We start from the raw sequence: 16,390 nt of genomic DNA on the forward strand, positions 1-16,390 counted from the left end.
CACCTGAGTTTCCCTACGGGGATGAATAGAACTTTATCTTATCTCATCGTATCTTTTGTTTGAAGGATTCTAACTTTATTTATACGAAGCTACAAGCAAAGTATGGCTTTTTGTACATACATTTGTGGCAAGTTATAGACATTTGCTTCATAAAAGGTTAAACCTAAAATTCCAGAAGTTCTGCTATAAAACTTTTTTTGCACAACGGTTTTTTATGCACACTGACAAATGTCCTCTGTTGTTGACAGAGCGCCTCCTGGCAGGCAGAAAGGTGGTACTGCGTCCAGAAAGACTGACCGCAGACTTCCAACAAGTCAATGGCACCCTGCTCACGACGCTTCGCTGGAGGATGTCCCAGCATGCACTTGACCCTGCAACTGTGGAGGGCTTCCAGTTCACCTGGACACTGCAATCAGGGGTTACCACGGCAACAGAGGGGCAGGAGCACACACTTATCTCCCAGACGCAGACAATCGCACCGGTGAGACACAAAGAAAGGGCTACATTGACTGGATTATATATTACCAGCAAGAGGGAAACTCCTTAGAAATATGAAAGGGACATTTCTCCTTATTTCTTTTAATTTTGTATTTAAAGAGATATAATAAGTAAGTAAACAATACACAAATTATGAAAGGAAAAAGCTGATTAAAATACATTTAAAATGGGGAATCATGAGCGTAACAACAAAATGTACATTGTTACAGCAGAGAAGACAGTTCAGATAAAAAAACTATAATTAACATATTTAATTTGAAATAAAAAAAGGGCAAACAAATCCATTAGTACATAATAGAGTCTTGTGATATTCAATATTTTACAATATTTGCGTTATTGTGAAGCATGAATAGTGTATATTTTGTGTGTCTGTGAACTTACCCTGCTTTGCCCTCCACAGTATGAGCGGTCTGTGCCACTTTATAGTCTTCAGGCTGACAGTGTTTACCAGCTGCAGCTCCAGGTGCTAACAGCAGGTGGAAACAAAGGGGCCACAGTCTTCAAGACCATACACACTCCAGCTATCAACGCCACACTCTGATCGGTAATGGTTCTTACCGAGTAACTCACTGCTGTTTTTATCTCTGTTAAAAGCTATATGTAATACATACATTTACTGTTTTCTATAAAAGCATTATAATTGTCATATTTTGTCTTCTTAACCGTACCAATGATCTCTTTCAGGCCCAAACTCTGCAGATGTCATCATCTGCCGCACCAAGCTCTTGAACATCCCCAACATCCACTCCTCTACTGTCTATAGTGCAACATGTTTATCATAGCAGTTCAAGTGCAGACAACACGAGCTGTAAAATATAGAACGCAACTGTGTAAAAGTGATCACTCTCATATAAACCATTGTTCCTACCCTCTTTAATCACAATATCAGGATGGTTGTGAGCTTGTTCTAATGGGAAATAAATCATTCATCTTTTCGTTGAATAATATTTCAGTTGATCCAAAAGACATGGCCTAAATCTTTATTTTTCTGTACAAATTGTAAAGAAATAACTGTACCTGCACATAGTTCCAATATAAAAAGTAAAGACACATCTACCCTAAACAATATTTTCCTATATTTTTATTAAAAATGCAAGCTTTTCAAAAGATTTCCTCTGTCTATATTAATTCAGGACATGTATGTGAAAAGTTAGGTGTTTAGATTTATTTCTCAACATCACTGGAGCCCAATGACACTTAAACACGTAAAGAGAATTATTATGCCTGTTGTTTTTGATCATGCAAGTAGAGAGTGGTATAGCACTGACCTTATGTACAAATGGAAATGTATAGCAACAGACTGACTTTGTTTATGTCAATACATAATCTGCTGCAATAACTTTGAAGCCGAAGTGTCTGAGTGGGTGAGCGTAAACTTTGAATTAAGCTCAAATATATTTTGAATGTTTTTTGTTGGTTAAAAAATAAATAAATAATAAGTTAATGCTGTGGTAGATTTCTTAGTTTTGCAAAAGTCATTGCTATGAAAATGTTGGAAACTACTGGTCTAAAGCAACCAGTTAACATTATGTTAATATTCTCTCTTTTTTACTTTTTTTTTTACATTTTACTGTTGATAATTTTGTACTTCATTTCTTTACTTTTGACTGTTAGTTTTATTTATTGTTTTCCTGTATTTTGTAATTAAAGATTTTCAAGATACAGCGTGTGCTGTGTCAGTGGTCTGGTGGTTAGAAATTGTAATAATGATCTAAGGGATTATACACCATAATAATACTTGTTGTAATATATCATGCATAATAGTTATTCTACAGTAAAGATAAGAATTATCCTTGCTTTTCTTCAAAACCAATAGGATCCTTTATTAACTATGGCAATACAGATTTAGATAGATATTTATCCCAAATTGGGAAATTATTCAATCTACAAGGATTACAAATGTACTTAAAGGTGGGGTAGGTACATTTGAGAAACCTGCTCGAGATACACTTTTTGTTATATTCCATGGAATGCTCTTAACATCCCGATAGCAATGAATATCTTAAGTGCTTTGACAAAAAATCCATAAAAAGATGTCATCTGTGGAAGCCGTAGTACTGTAAAAAGCACGACCAATCATTTTAGCCGGCCCGGCTAAAATAACTGGATGGCCTACCTGCCTGTCAGCCTTCCATCTGTGCACAAATTTATCTCGTGCCCTCATTGGTCATGTGCGCGTTCATGTGTGTTGGAGGAGGGGCTCTGTATTTTCAAATTCTAGCGCACTCAAGCTGGTTTCTCCAAAATGACCTACCCCACCTTTAAACATCGAATAAAATGCAAATAAAATAAAGATAAACATTTAAAAACGGTATCTACATATTCTCAGTAAAAAAAATACATATATTCAGAGGAGTATCTAAACATAAAATATACAGAATATATTTGAATACTCTGTACAGTAGCTTGAAATTAAGAGTAAAATATATCCTGTGATTTGCATGCGGGCTAATGCCAATACAAGCAGACCCGGCGCCAGAACAAATCTGAAGGGAGGGCATAGGATTTTCATGGGAGGGCACACAAAACCGTCACGTGCTGCGGGCCTGCGGCACAATATATATCAAACAGCAAGGCCAACAGCAGTGCGTAAAGACGCACACTTATCGCAAATACATACACAAATAAAGGGCAACATAGAAACCACTTTTGAAACATTGTGTGCGTGGCAGCACAAACACTGGTAAATCACGAGCAAGGCACACTGGTTAAGGATGGCAGCTTCCTCATCGTTGCACTCGGAGAGAAATAGAGACGGACACGATGAACTGTTTAGCCCGCCTTGGGCATGGTTTATTTTTGCTATGCACTGCAGGTGCATCCTTTCACTCAGACGAGCTAACTTAGAACATTATTTGTGGCCAACTCTGCATCTTTGTACTGCAGCGTATACTCAAACAGCGATAGGAAGAGCCCACTGCCTGACTCGGACATGCTGTGGAGTGAATCGTGGTCACCTCTGAGAGGGAGTTGGTTGACGGCTAAAAAAGCTATAATATCAACGACAGCTGACACCTAATAACGGTTCCGTGCCAGCTGATCTGCACCAAAGTATTAATTTCCTTATTTGTTTCCTCGCGTATCTGTCTCTCTCTCCACTGCTCCACAAACTCTCACGTGTTCTTTTGATGCGGCATGCATTAGCAGTCCTTTATCAGTCTGTAATGCGTGTTTCCCGTCGCAAAAACATTTGACAGTAAAAGCCGCATCAGATGAAGACGTACTAGGCTTGTTTGAGACGCGTTGCGGCTCGCCTCGAAAGTAGACGAGAATAGCCGATCGCAGCCGGGGGAGGTCTCAAAAAACTCGCCTGAAGTCGGACAGCTCGGAGTCGGCTTCGTCTTCTTCTTCTTCTTCTTCTCTCCGTTTTTTGGCGGATTGCAAACAACTTTGCATAGTGTCATAGGTCTATGCATGTGCTTGAGTAAAAGTAGAAGTACTCAGATCTTGTACTTGAGTAAAAGTAGAAGTACTCAGATCTTGTACTTTAGTCAAAGTAGAAGTACCAGAGTGTAGGAATACTCTGTTTCAGTAAAAGTCCTGCATTCAAAATGTTCCTCAAGTAAAAGTAGAAAAGTATTCTCATCAAAATATAGTGAAAGTAGCGACAGTAAAAGTAGTCGTTATGCAGATTGGTCCATTTCAGAATAATATATATGATGTGTTTTATAATGATTGATCATTAAAGTGTTCTCAAAGCTGGTAAATGTGCAGCTAGTTTGAATGACTTTGTATACTGCAGGGTAGCTTGTGAATTTACTCCAGGTGGAACTAAAGTCTGATCTAAGTGTTGATTACATTTCACATAATTAATCCAAATCTGTAAAGTTACTAAAGGTTTTAAATACATGTAGTGGAGTAAAAGTGGCTACGCTTTAAACTCTAAAATATAGTTACAGAAAGACAGACAGACAGACATCGAGATAGAAAGACATCGAGACAGACATATACATAGAAAGACAGACATACGGACAGGCTGTCTTCTGTACTTGTATGTATGAATATAATAATATACGTACATTTTGTAACGCAGTCGAAAGGCAAAGACGTAGAACCTTTATTTTGAAGAGTACAGCGCAAGCATAGGGCACACTAGCCAATCAGAAGCAAGGAGGCGCTGGAGACACACCCACTTATGGAAACGAAACATTGAGTAGTATACTTGTTTTAACGAAAAAACGAAAAAACGAGCTGAATTTCCATTTTGGGGCAAAATTGAAAAACCAAAAAACGACCAGTTTCTGCTTTTTTGTTGTTGTTTCAATTAGAACGAAAAAACAAACGGTTAAAACGTACCTTCGTCCCTGGCCCTCCCACGGCGCCGGGCATGGATACAAGTAAATATAAATGGAGAAATGGTCTCTTGTGCAAAATAGAAACCTCATTTTATGTATAGACAGTTGAAGAGGAAGATTTAAATATTGATTAAGCAATTGGAGGGGTTACTTCGGGAGGGGATCCGGAGGCAGCCGAAGATGATCTCGACGCTGTGACGCAATCAAGAAGCGACGACTGCTTGATTTGTTGTTTCTTCAAATCGTGGTCAGACCTTATATCATAGACAAGGTAGAGTATAATGGTCTTTCTTTTCACTTTTCTTCATGCTTTTGGCTTGTGCTTCTTGTCACTTTAAATACAGATCGGCGTCATCACGTGTGTCTTTAGAAGCCTCCAACTTCCTACCGAAAATGGAGGAAATGTGTGAAGTCGCTGCTTTGTGTTTTCGCCTGTGTTTTGGCTGCAGCTAGCTAACTTAGCTAGCTTCCAGTGAATTACTAATGTATGCATCATTTGTTAAATGCAATACTTGAGCTAGTTTAATCATCGGATGGTACATTAGATTATCAAACGGTGTGTTGGAGTGTCCCTGCAGCCCCGTGTTGAACCGCCTGAGCTAACGGAATGTTTGTTTGTATACCTATTAACTGTATTGGTTGTGGTAGTTTTAGCAGACACTTGCAAATATGCTAACCCCTAACAAGGCTGCTTATGGTCAATTTATCTTCATACACCTTCATGTTGCTGCTCAATAATTGATACGTTTGGCTGCTGTTTTGCTAACGGCAGCTACGAGGTTAGCTTCCAAACGAAATAACACCTCTTTGAGAAGTATAGCTTTTTTGACTTGCAGTCTCAGTTAAGTACTTGTTGTGTGTTTGTGAAATAATTGCAAGCTAAAACGACATAATCACATACTGTTTCTGAACAGTTATACACGTGTAATTTAAAGATAATCTTACTGTTGCACAGAGTAACATCAACGTTAGATGTGGGTAATGTAAGGTTGTTACTAAGAATTAAATGTGTATTTTAAATGTGTTATCTATTTTAATATCCATAAGGACATTTGTTAGAACTATTGCTTCTTCAGTTTTGAAATAGGCTCAGAATAAATGACTGTTTTTTTTGTTGCTGATTTATATATACTGAATAGATTCATTTGATTTTATATGAGTCATGCTTTGCACTTTAAAACATCACATATTTGTTTTAGAGAAGCTTGCTAAAATGTCTCTTCACTCTTGTTCTCTCTCCCAGTTTCCTTCCTTTTCTAATAAGAAGACCATGGTGTTATGATTCCAAACAGAGTCCACCTCTCACAGAGGAACAGGTTAATATCTTTCATGTTCGAGTCAATGACCACTATGGTGGAAAAGGCTTGAGGACAACTTTATTCCTACACACCAAAAGTACTTGAAGGAAAACAACCTGGAGGAAAATCAAGGAAGGAACAAACCACAACATCTAAAGTTTAGAGGACCACTGGGAAAGGAGAGGACAGGAGTGCGGAGAGGTTGAGTTGGGGATGGGGTTGAAGAGCCAAAGGAGGACGTCATGGTTCACAGCGGCTCTGCATCCCCAATGACAACATCATCCACTCATTTAACTGTTCCTGCTTCAGCACCTTCTCTGCAAGGAGCTCCACCTCTGGTGCCTCCACCTGGAGATACTACCCATCAAGACCTAACCCAGACTCCTTCCAAACCCCTCCACACAGACCTTTCTTCAAACTCAGAATCAACACAGCCCTCGACTCCAATTCCTGCTGATACCAAGCCCCATGTTGTAATCCCAGCAGAAGCACTTACTACCTTTTCCAGCCCAGCGTCAGCCTGGTCCGCTCAACAGACACCTACCGCCTCTCAGGGCTCAGTTAATGGCCGTACGTCCGGCAGGAAGAGGACCCCTAAAGCCTGTGACTGCTGTGGCCCCAACAGTGCAAGACACAATGCCCATACTTCGGGCAGAGGAAGGGCGAGAGGGAGGGGAAGGGGGCTTAGTAGGGACCTCGGGGACACCCCAAAAAGGAAAGTGGATGGCCAGCTAACAAGGATAAAGTGTTTTGATTTGGCCAAGGAGGCAGTTAAGGAAGCCGAGTGTGACCATGATCGATATGAGAAGGTGCAAAGGACTGTAGTCGTTGCTGATACTGAGTCAGAAGCTCCTGGTGCTCCACCCGTCACAGACTCCCTGCAGGAGGGACCAATAAAGAACTATGTTGCTCTAGAGAAAAAAGATAGGCAGATAAAGGGGGATGTGTTGATAGAAGGGTTAGGTGGGAAAGTAGGCAGTTGTAGCAGGGATGTTGCAATGCTAGGAATGGCAGGCAGGGGATTCCCATTAGTTAGAGGGAGAGGGGCGAGGGGAAGGGCGATGGCTACGTCTGCATCAAAAATGGAAGTAGATGGTGAAAGAAAGTTGGCAGGTTTAAGTGGTGTTGTCATTCATTCAAAAAGCCATGCAATATCTCCAGTCGTTTCAATGCAGAAGCAGGGTCAAAACAATGATTCAGATAGTGTACATGGAGAGCAAACTTGCCCCAGCTCAGTTAATCCTCCCATTGCAAATGGAGACACGGTAAATCTGAGTGACACTGAGGAGGAGACGAAAGAGGGTAACGTGATGACGAGTGTAACGAAAAATGGACTTGAATCTATCGCACTGCTGTCCAGTCCAGGTTCAATGTCAGCATCTCCCAAGGACCTGGACTCTGAGATGCAGGTGGACAAGACACCTGACAGAACTGTACCAGTAACTCAGTCCAATGGAAAAGACGCTTCACCAACAGTGAACCACTGCTCCACACTCATGGAGGTGGATGCTTCTCACCCAGCTCCGGTTGCTCCTTCGTTCCAGGGACCAATCACAGTGTGCAGCATGCAGCACAGCTGGGCATTAAGAGACCACCGGCTGTACTGTAACTCTGAAACCTGGGACAGGGGGGGGGTGGAGGAGGTGTGGGGCAAAGAACCCTCAGAAGGAACCAATGGACAAGTGATAGATGGAGAGAGGAAGAATAAAGAAAGCCTGGAGCAGCTTACGGATATGATCCACGGTAAGATTTGTTCTCATTTTGTTGAAGCGTAGTAGATCATTGATCTTTTTTAATACACAAAGTCTTGGGGATTGCACTTTTCCTGTCAAATGATAATCATAAAAAACATGTGACCTCATCCTTGAAACATACACACAGAATGTTTATGGGGCATTTTCCTAGAAGAACTGCATTTCCTACACACATTGTTTTCATGAAAACAGTGGTCCTCTGCATGTTTTATGAATCAATGGGTATCCAATATTTCTCTTTAACTATTTAAAGACACAATACAAATAATTATTTCTTCCTTGAAATAAAATGTTTTGTGTTCTTTTTCCTACGACAGCATAAATGTTTGTTCGTCATACACTGCAAGGGAATACTGTTTCATTGGTAATCAATGTGCACATACCAGCATTGTGTATGTTTACTCAAGACTAATCCAAAGAAATGTGGGTGTTAAGCTCAGAGAAAACAAAACATGTTGGTGTTGTTAAGCTAGCAGATCATATCTAATCTTTCAGAGTTTCTGGAGAGCTTTTACATGAAGTATGGAAGTTTTAATCCTCTAAGTGAGAATGATGTCCTGGAACACCTGAAGAAGAAAGGCAACACTCACCTCAGCAACCGGTTAGTCTACAAAGACACACACACACCCAAACCCACACACCGCTTGATGGTTTATCTGAATCCCTCAATCACACATTAAAGTAGTAATTCATGTCACAGGTTGACAAGAATTAGGTAAAACATATAAGCCATAAACAATGATAATGAAGCTTTGTAAATAGGAGTTTGCTGGTTATGCGGGGCTTATATAACATAACTCTACTTTGGTGTTATTTACAGTTCATATGGAACCATTTATTATCTAGGCATGGCATGTTATTATGTTCTAATTTTTCCAAATCTAGCCAATATGGTTTTCAGATTATTCTATTGTTAAAACTCTCTTGGTAAGCACGGTTGTTAAAATTACACTAGCAGCTTTGTTTCTGTTCAAACCTTTAAAGAGCAACTTGCAGGTTAGACACACCAGTGAATAAATGTGTAGGAAAATGATATATACAGAAATATACACTACAGTGACATCTGGCGTCGTTTTTGTAAGACATTTTTACTTCCGCATAAAAAAAGCCTCCCCACGTGACCTCCCGCGTGTGACGTAACATGGGGTCTGAGCAGCCGGTCTAATGTATGAATAAACATGGATCACAATGCTAGTTTTGACACGGAAGAGGTTGAAAATATATATTCAAATGCATATGATTATAATTATGAGCCTGCTAGGCGTCCAAGAGACCAGGAGCAGCCAATGATTAGAAGAAATAACGGCCACCGGCGAGAAATTGAGCTTTGGTGTGTGGAGAACCAGTGGAGAACAGGGCAGCTGTCTTGGTGAGTGACCGGCGTTAGCTACAGACAGTTAATGTTAGCTAACGTCAGTCACATCACAACATTGTAAAGTTAGCTATCATATATCAGGCTATAACTAAAGTATTATTGATAATATAACGTTACTGGCAGGACTGTTGATACTGATCCATAACAGAAACTAATGCGCAAGTATCAGCCGTATCTCGCGTTACCTAATGCAACTCCACACTACTTTTTACGGTGCTGTGTACCGGAGAGGAGAGAGAGAGAGAGGAGCGAAGGGGGGAGAGAGATGTAATACGGTTTCCTGATAAACGTTTTGTTTGATAGGCCTCAGCTGTGGAGAGTATGTGCTGCAGGGAGGTGGATGCACCTCGCACAACGCACCCAGGAACGAAAGCTAGCTCCGGTCCTTTTCCTGTGAGGGAAACTGTGGACTCGATGTCCTGACGGGTTGCACAAACTCAAGCTCACCATGATTAAAAATGGTGAAATGCAATGTAAAATTACCGAAGAAATACCAGCTCACTAAATCACAACCACTCAAACCAACTACTAACTACTAACTACTACCGCGAATTTGGCAGAGATTGAGTCCGAGAAAGTTGCTCCCCCGTGTGACGTAATATGACGCGTTTGACGTTAAAAAAAAGAAGTTTTTAGTAGCCTCCTTTCCCTCTGAATTCCTGCCCTTATGTCTTGTAAAACATATAAAATCCTGCATTAACTTTTTTAATTGTAATTTTCAGGCAAGGTTAAGCATAAATGTAGTAAAAAAAAAAACCTGCAAGTTGCTCTTTAATCCTTCCTTTTTTAAGAAATGTTATTATTATGATCCTCATGGGAACTCTTTCCTTTTATGAAATGTCACTCTTTTCAAATGTCCTTGAGGGCATTAATGAAAAGGTCGTAGGTTTGTATAACATTTCTACTTCATTTGATCTTCTTGTTTTTGTTTCAGGAGCCTAGACATCAAAAGGGAGATGACTCGGTACAGGGCGGGGCTGGCCTCTGCTCCTATCGCAGGCTTCATGTTGTCGTATAACAAACACACCCTGGGCTTGGAGGACCTCAGCACACTGGAGGAACAAAACTGGCTCAATGACCAGGTAAACACAGATGAAGCATTGTACAGTGACATCAAATATCACACTTCTTCTAACTTCGAACGCGTTAGTCACTCTAAAACTCATATCCGGCAATGATAACAAGAAGTATAAAATATGTTTGTTTTAGTGAGGATCTTACATTGAAACTGTGTGTGTTTTGCTGTTTGCTCAGATCATTAACATGTATGGAGAAATCATCATGGAGGCAACACAACACAAGGTAAGTGAGGATGTGTTTGTTAGCTCAAAACAAAGAATATTTATATAAAAAGATATTTATATATAAATGTAAAATAAGTATGAGCCTGAGCACAATGTGTCCTTCTTTTAATTGTGAAATGTGTTTCAAGTAATTTATTTTTGTGTCTGTATCTCAGGTTCATTTTTTCAACAGCTTTTTCCACAAGCAGCTTGTTGCCAAGGGTTACGAGGGTGTGAAGAGATGGACTAAAAAAGTAAGGATGAAGATTCAACAGTTTCGCCATTTTCCAGTTGTTTTAAGAGTGGCTTCAAAAGCTGAAATTCACATTTTAACTTCTGATTTATTTGTAGTGCCTACTTTTAAACTTGGAATAAATGAAATCAAACCAGCAAACTAGTGCTCCACAGAAATGCTGAAGGACCTGTTTGTCCTGTAGTTTGACTTGTTCAAGTGTTGGCATTTGAAGAGCTCTAATTTGTATTTATATTCATTTGTGGGATTATTGCAGGTTGACCTGTTCTCCAAGTGGCTGCTGCTCTTCCCCATCCATTTAGAAATCCACTGGTCTCTCATTACGGTCACCATGGCAACCAAAACCATCAGCTACTACGACAGCCAAGGCATCGTCTTCAGACACACCACAGATGTGAGAGCTTCTGTGTTTGTGGATGGGTTGGAATTCATCGTTGTTTGTTTTTGGCCATTTTTTAACTCTTTTAACTGCAACATCCTGTTTTTCTCTGCTCGCATAAATTATTGATCCATAATTTCTTAGCTAGAGACTCTACACGACTAATGGTTGCTTTCTCAGTTTGAGCACATAGACAGAGTGGTTTCTTTGAAAATCCAGGTTTTTCGCCATAAAGCTGTAATAAAGCAGAACTTACTTTGATAATAAATTAGTAGATTCATTTGTGAAAGACAAATTACGGACCCCAAGCCATATCATTTTCAGGTTAAAATGTAGCTCGTTTTTTCACCATCTGCATGAAAGACTGAGAAGTGTTGATTTCTTGATGATACTATATCTGCTCTCTCTTTAAAATGCTGGCACATTACCGTCTTTATTATGGAAACTGAATTTATATTGCTGTTTGTTGAAAATGTTTGCTGCTGGGACAATCCATAATTGTGTTCTCTGTGTGTTTCACTATCAGAACATAATGAAGTACCTTCAGTCTGAAGCCAGAGAGAAGCAGCAGACAGCTTTCCAGAAAGGCTGGAAGATTACCATCATCAAGGTGACCTTGAACCCTGACTGTTCTGCTCACGCTGTGTTCACCTTGTGTCCTGGAAGCATTTATGTTGCCTGCCACAGTTGATGTTAGTCCAAAGCAAAAGGTGGAAGACTCTTTCTTTATAGAGTTGTGTCGATGCCTTTAGAGGAAAATGCCTCCATTGCAGCCTAAATGCACGATCGGTAGGAGTAAACACAAGTCTATGCAACGATCCAATATCACGTCTTCATAACATTTCTAAGATTAATAATGCTACATAGAAACAACATGTGTCACCGGCTACCCGATTCCTACAAAAATGGTATCAACAACATCTACTTGTATTTGCCAAATGATTAGGGTGAACCACAAAGTCAGCAATACCATTCAAATGATACTAAAGTATAAAAAGCATTCTGCTAAAAATAATTCCAGCATATAATAATTATATTCACATCTGCTGGGTTTATTCTTTTATTAAGTCATTTATTGAACAAACACAATGTCTAACCCTGAACATCACTTTTAGATACCTTGATGTAATTATTGTATGCATGCACAGTAGATTAGTACATATAGATCCATCAGCATTTCATTCTAGAAGAAGATGTAACTCTGACATGTTTGCTCCTGTTTGACTGTGACATTTTGACTCCTCAGGGCATTCCTCAGCAAAGAAACGACAGCGACTGTGGAGTCTTCGTCCTCGAGGTTAGGTCATTCCCGCTATTCAACTGTCCTTCGGTCCTTCGTTTATCACCGATCTATTTGATCTCTTTTCATCATGTTCTGTCCCTGTTTTCTCTCTATTTTCTGCTTTTATCTGTTTTTCTTCCTGGAACTATTTAAACAGAGCTGTGCTGAGTCTCTGAGAAGGGAAAGACACTGTCGGGAAGCGGCTGTCATTGTTTACGTTGGGCCTATTCAATTGGCCGACAGCGGGCCACAACCAGCCTGGAGGCAATTAGTGGAATAGCCCGACATAAATATGATATTTAAAAAATATATATAAACAACATAAAGTCTGTCTCTCTCTCACAAAAAACACACACAGTGCCGGCCACTCAGTCATTTTCTCTTCACCTGACAATTGTACTCCTACAAAGCACAAAGTCGGCAGTTTGCACATCCGGTTGAATTAGGTTGGTAATTGAACACATACTTTTGCCAATCTGGTGTTGTGGTTGGCTCTCACAACTAGATGGGTTGTTGTGGATTGTAGAAATCCTCACTTAGCACTTTAGGGGAGGGGGAGATACTAGTAGAGTGTTATTGCCACTTGTTATTCTTCTTTTCATTGATGGCATTGATAGCTCTTTTTCATCCTTACTGCACTTTGGGTTAGATTTTGACCAAAAAAACATTGCATATTTTAACTACATTTGTATTGTATCATTCATTACCAAAAGCTAGGTAGGCAGATAAACATGTCTGGCCCATCTACATTTCATGATTTTAAAATCGGTCTTTTCTCTGTGTTTTGCTCTGTCAGTACTGCCGCTGTCTCTCGGTGAGGCAGCCTCTGCTCTTCAGTCAGGAGGACATGCCGCGCATACGCAAGAGAATCCACAAGGAGCTGTGTGACTGTCGCCTTAACGATTGATCGAGTGATAGACAGTCTCCTTCACTCACTGGCTGCTCGCCTGGTCACATGGGACAATCTGTCCAAGTTTGTCTTTGACAGCCTGTTACATAACTGCTAACACAACCGACCTTCTGTACTCCAGGGAGCCCTGACTGACAGCTGACGGCTGCTCATTGGGACTCAAAGAGTTCAAAAACATTCTGTAGCTAAGCAGATTTTTACTTGCAAAGAACTACTGACGTGGCCCCCTACTGACCACCAGACATGCTGGACCTGTGCCCATCAGGTTGTTTTTATGTTTGACATTTTCCTTTCCTAGTTTCTTTTGGCAGTGGATTTCAACCGAATGCACCCTGCAGAGGACTGACTGAGGAGAGGCGTTGGACCAGCCCGGACCAACGGGGGCTTCCATCCCTAAAGGAGTGGCCTTTTCTCTCAGATGGCCATTTTAACCTGACTGACATTTTATGTTTTAGTTTCATGCTGGACTTTATGGCAGTACCATACTTACAGTTATGTGTTTTTTTTAACATGTTGAATTAAGTTAGGATGTTTTGATTCAGTGGACCAACCGTTCACTAAAAACTTGAAGGTTTAAGTTGGTTTCGTTACAGATATTTGCACGGTTAGAGGCCTATCCATTGAAGACTCTATAACACCAACTGAATGTACTGATCCTGTATTCTTCCTGGTTGCCTCAAAGGGTGGAGCTCCATACAGGCTAATAGCACATGTTGGCTTGATACAGGGATATCATTTTGCAAGGTTGTTTTCAGGTTTTTGGCACCGTACTAGTAATCATTTCTTATTCAATTCCAGTTTTTCCACAACATTATTTCTTGCGCTTATTCGTTTTGCTGTGATCAAGTTTTCTGCTGAAAGCATCGGTTTTACTTTTTAAATCCACCAGTTTTAGTTAACAACAGTTTCTCATGCTGGTTAGAAGAGCTGTACTGCTAGCTGCTGATGTTGACTTTATATTGCTGAGGCCTCCTGCTTCACATGGACACATTAACACAGGTTAAGTGTGTGTGAGTGGCCTCTTAACAGAGAAACAAGTGGACCTCAGTTATTTTAAATGTAATCTGTTCTTTTGTTATATTCAGTTATATTTGTTATGCGTATTTTCAGATTGTATTGTACTCTTACAGCTCTACTACTGTACATGCTTGCTTTGACTGAAACCCACGATTGTTTCTGGACTGTTTTTATTGTTCATATTAAATGGCAGATCCGGCTGGGAATTTTGTTGAAGATTTTCTCTTAAGTAGTTTTTGAATGAGATGAGCACTGGTAGGATTAACAAAATCACATGTATGCCTAAACATGGAACAGGATGGATAATATATTTTAAGCTTTACTCCTAGTGATGTTTGAGGCTTATTTTCCAAAAGAATGTCTCTAACCAAGTCCCATTCACGGATATCTACATTCATCCAGCAATGCCTGTTTCAAACGTTACTCTTTATCCGATCAGATGCTGTTGAAATCCAGCAGAGAAACGTCCTTGCCTAAAATAAGAAGAGAAATGTACTAAAATCTGTTATCAATAAATGCTTTTCACCCCGGTTTTCTTTGAGTTAGAGGCAGTGGTGACTTACAAGTTAAATTGATCCTTTAACCGCTGATTGTGTCGAGTGACTTACTAGATAATCTCATCACTGCAAGTCTTATCAAAATCTAAATGTAGCTTATCTTTCCCCCTGAGGGAAAAAAATCTATTGTCATTATAAAATCTCAGCTGTCGTTGATGAAAACCCCTGAAGCATCTATTTGATGAAAAATGATTAAAGATCCATGTACTTTTGCCAAATGATCTGCATTATTTCATAATTTCCAGAAGAGGGGGCTCTATCTGCAATTATCATCTTGCAATGGTCATAATGAAATTTTTTCTTCTTGGCTCCAATGCAGAACACAACGTCAGAAACATGTCAGTAGCCCTGCAGCTGGATTGAGGTTGAGTGTGTTGCTCGAAGGCACTTCAGCAGGAACACCTTGACCCCACTCAATAAGGTCTTCGAATCATTATGCCGGTCTCTGACCATTTTCACATAGTTTAATGTCACAATTAGCATCAAAAAAGCATGTAAATGACGTGGCCTTTACGTACAGCTTTATGCAAATTGTACTCCTTATATGAATGCAAGTTCCAGTTTAACATTACTGTACGTGCTCCATTATCTGAGTCTGTGGGAGCTTTTTGTTCACACACACAGCTAAATGACACAGGGCTGCCTGTTTTGCACTTGATTGTGTTCAGCCCTGTTAGAGTATTTTGATCCAGTCACTGTGGACGTTTTCCTTCACATGTGCATTCATACACAGAGATGGTGCATGTCAAATGTCCATTTAACTGCAACTGTACTATTAAGAGTACACAATGTTCAACTGAAATATTGTCACTTTCTAAATACTAGAATTTATGTAAGGTTTCACTTAAACTGAGGTTGATTAAATGACAACTGCTATATAGCCACACCACTAGCATAGCAGAACATAAATTGGGATTTCATCTTTAAATTATCCTTTGCCTTCCTGATTTTTAGCATCATTATTTAGGTTTGCTGTTCTGGTGTGAAGGCAGTTTGGACGTACCTCTACAGCAGGACTCTGTCTTCTCTTCCACTAAACCTAATTCAGCTTGACACGTGCAGCGCTGCTTTAGCTCTAATGTGGGGAAACTAACAGGATGAGCTGATAAGAGGCAGGAGAAACTGGTGTGTGTGTGTGTGTGTGTGTGTGTGTGTGTGTGTGTGTGTGTGTGTGTGTGTGTGTGTGTGTGTGTGTGTGTGTGTGTGTGTGTGTGTGTGTGTGTGTGTGTGTGTGTGTGTGTGTGTGTGTGTGTGTGTGTGTGTGTGTGTGTGTGTGTGTGTGTGTGTGTGTGTGTGTGTGTGTGTGTGTGTGTGTGTGTGTGTGTGTGTGTGTGTGTGTGATATTTGCTGGGATTAGTCTGATCTCATCTCCTGAATGGACTCCCTGTGAATCCTATCTATCACTAGACCACCTGCATCTTCGGTCTTTAAAAACTAAAATCACTTTCTGATGCTTTTTTAAATGTACGATTCAGCCTTCTTGTCCTAA

General features: G+C 40.1%; 2 protein-coding genes across 3 annotated transcripts in view; both read left to right on the forward strand.

The window, feature by feature from the left end:
• The window catches only part of anos1b (anosmin 1b), a 40,845-nt gene extending 38,742 nt beyond the window's left edge, over positions 1 to 2,103 (forward strand). For both annotated transcript variants that reach the window (XM_034210243.1, XM_034210251.1), the window contains exons 13-15: positions 249 to 481; positions 899 to 1,042; positions 1,183 to 2,103. In XM_034210243.1, the coding sequence (XP_034066134.1) occupies positions 249 to 481; positions 899 to 1,039 (374 nt within the window). In that variant the 3' untranslated portion in view covers positions 1,040 to 1,042; positions 1,183 to 2,103. The remainder of the gene's footprint in view (positions 1 to 248; positions 482 to 898; positions 1,043 to 1,182) is intronic.
• Positions 2,104 to 4,673: 2,570 nt separating this feature from the next.
• On the forward strand, positions 4,674 to 15,119 carry LOC117542499. Its single transcript, XM_034210212.1, has 10 exons — positions 4,674 to 5,064; positions 6,037 to 7,834; positions 8,341 to 8,446; positions 10,155 to 10,302; positions 10,475 to 10,522; positions 10,680 to 10,757; positions 11,013 to 11,150; positions 11,662 to 11,745; positions 12,382 to 12,432; positions 13,214 to 15,119. The coding sequence occupies exons 2-10, from the start codon at positions 6,334 to 6,336 to the stop codon at positions 13,322 to 13,324; spliced, it is 2,265 nt and encodes a 754-aa protein (XP_034066103.1). The 5' UTR covers positions 4,674 to 5,064; positions 6,037 to 6,333; the 3' UTR covers positions 13,325 to 15,119.
• The last annotated feature ends 1,271 nt before the right edge of the window (positions 15,120 to 16,390 follow it).

The sequence above is a fragment of the Gymnodraco acuticeps genome, unplaced genomic scaffold (assembly GCF_902827175.1).
Source record: "Gymnodraco acuticeps unplaced genomic scaffold, fGymAcu1.1, whole genome shotgun sequence".
NCBI lineage: Eukaryota > Metazoa > Chordata > Actinopteri > Perciformes > Bathydraconidae > Gymnodraco > Gymnodraco acuticeps.

Excerpts from the sequence above, each read along its gene's own strand:
- LOC117542499 (XM_034210212.1), top strand. The coding sequence starts at position 6,334 with ATGGTTCACAGCGGCTCTGCATCCCCAATGACAACATCATCCACTCAT. Across the intron at positions 8,447-10,154 it reads AACACTCACCTCAGCAACCG|GAGCCTAGACATCAAAAGGG; the intron begins GTTAGTCTACAA and ends TTTTTGTTTCAG. Across the intron at positions 10,523-10,679 it reads TGGAGGCAACACAACACAAG|GTTCATTTTTTCAACAGCTT; the intron begins GTAAGTGAGGAT and ends TCTGTATCTCAG.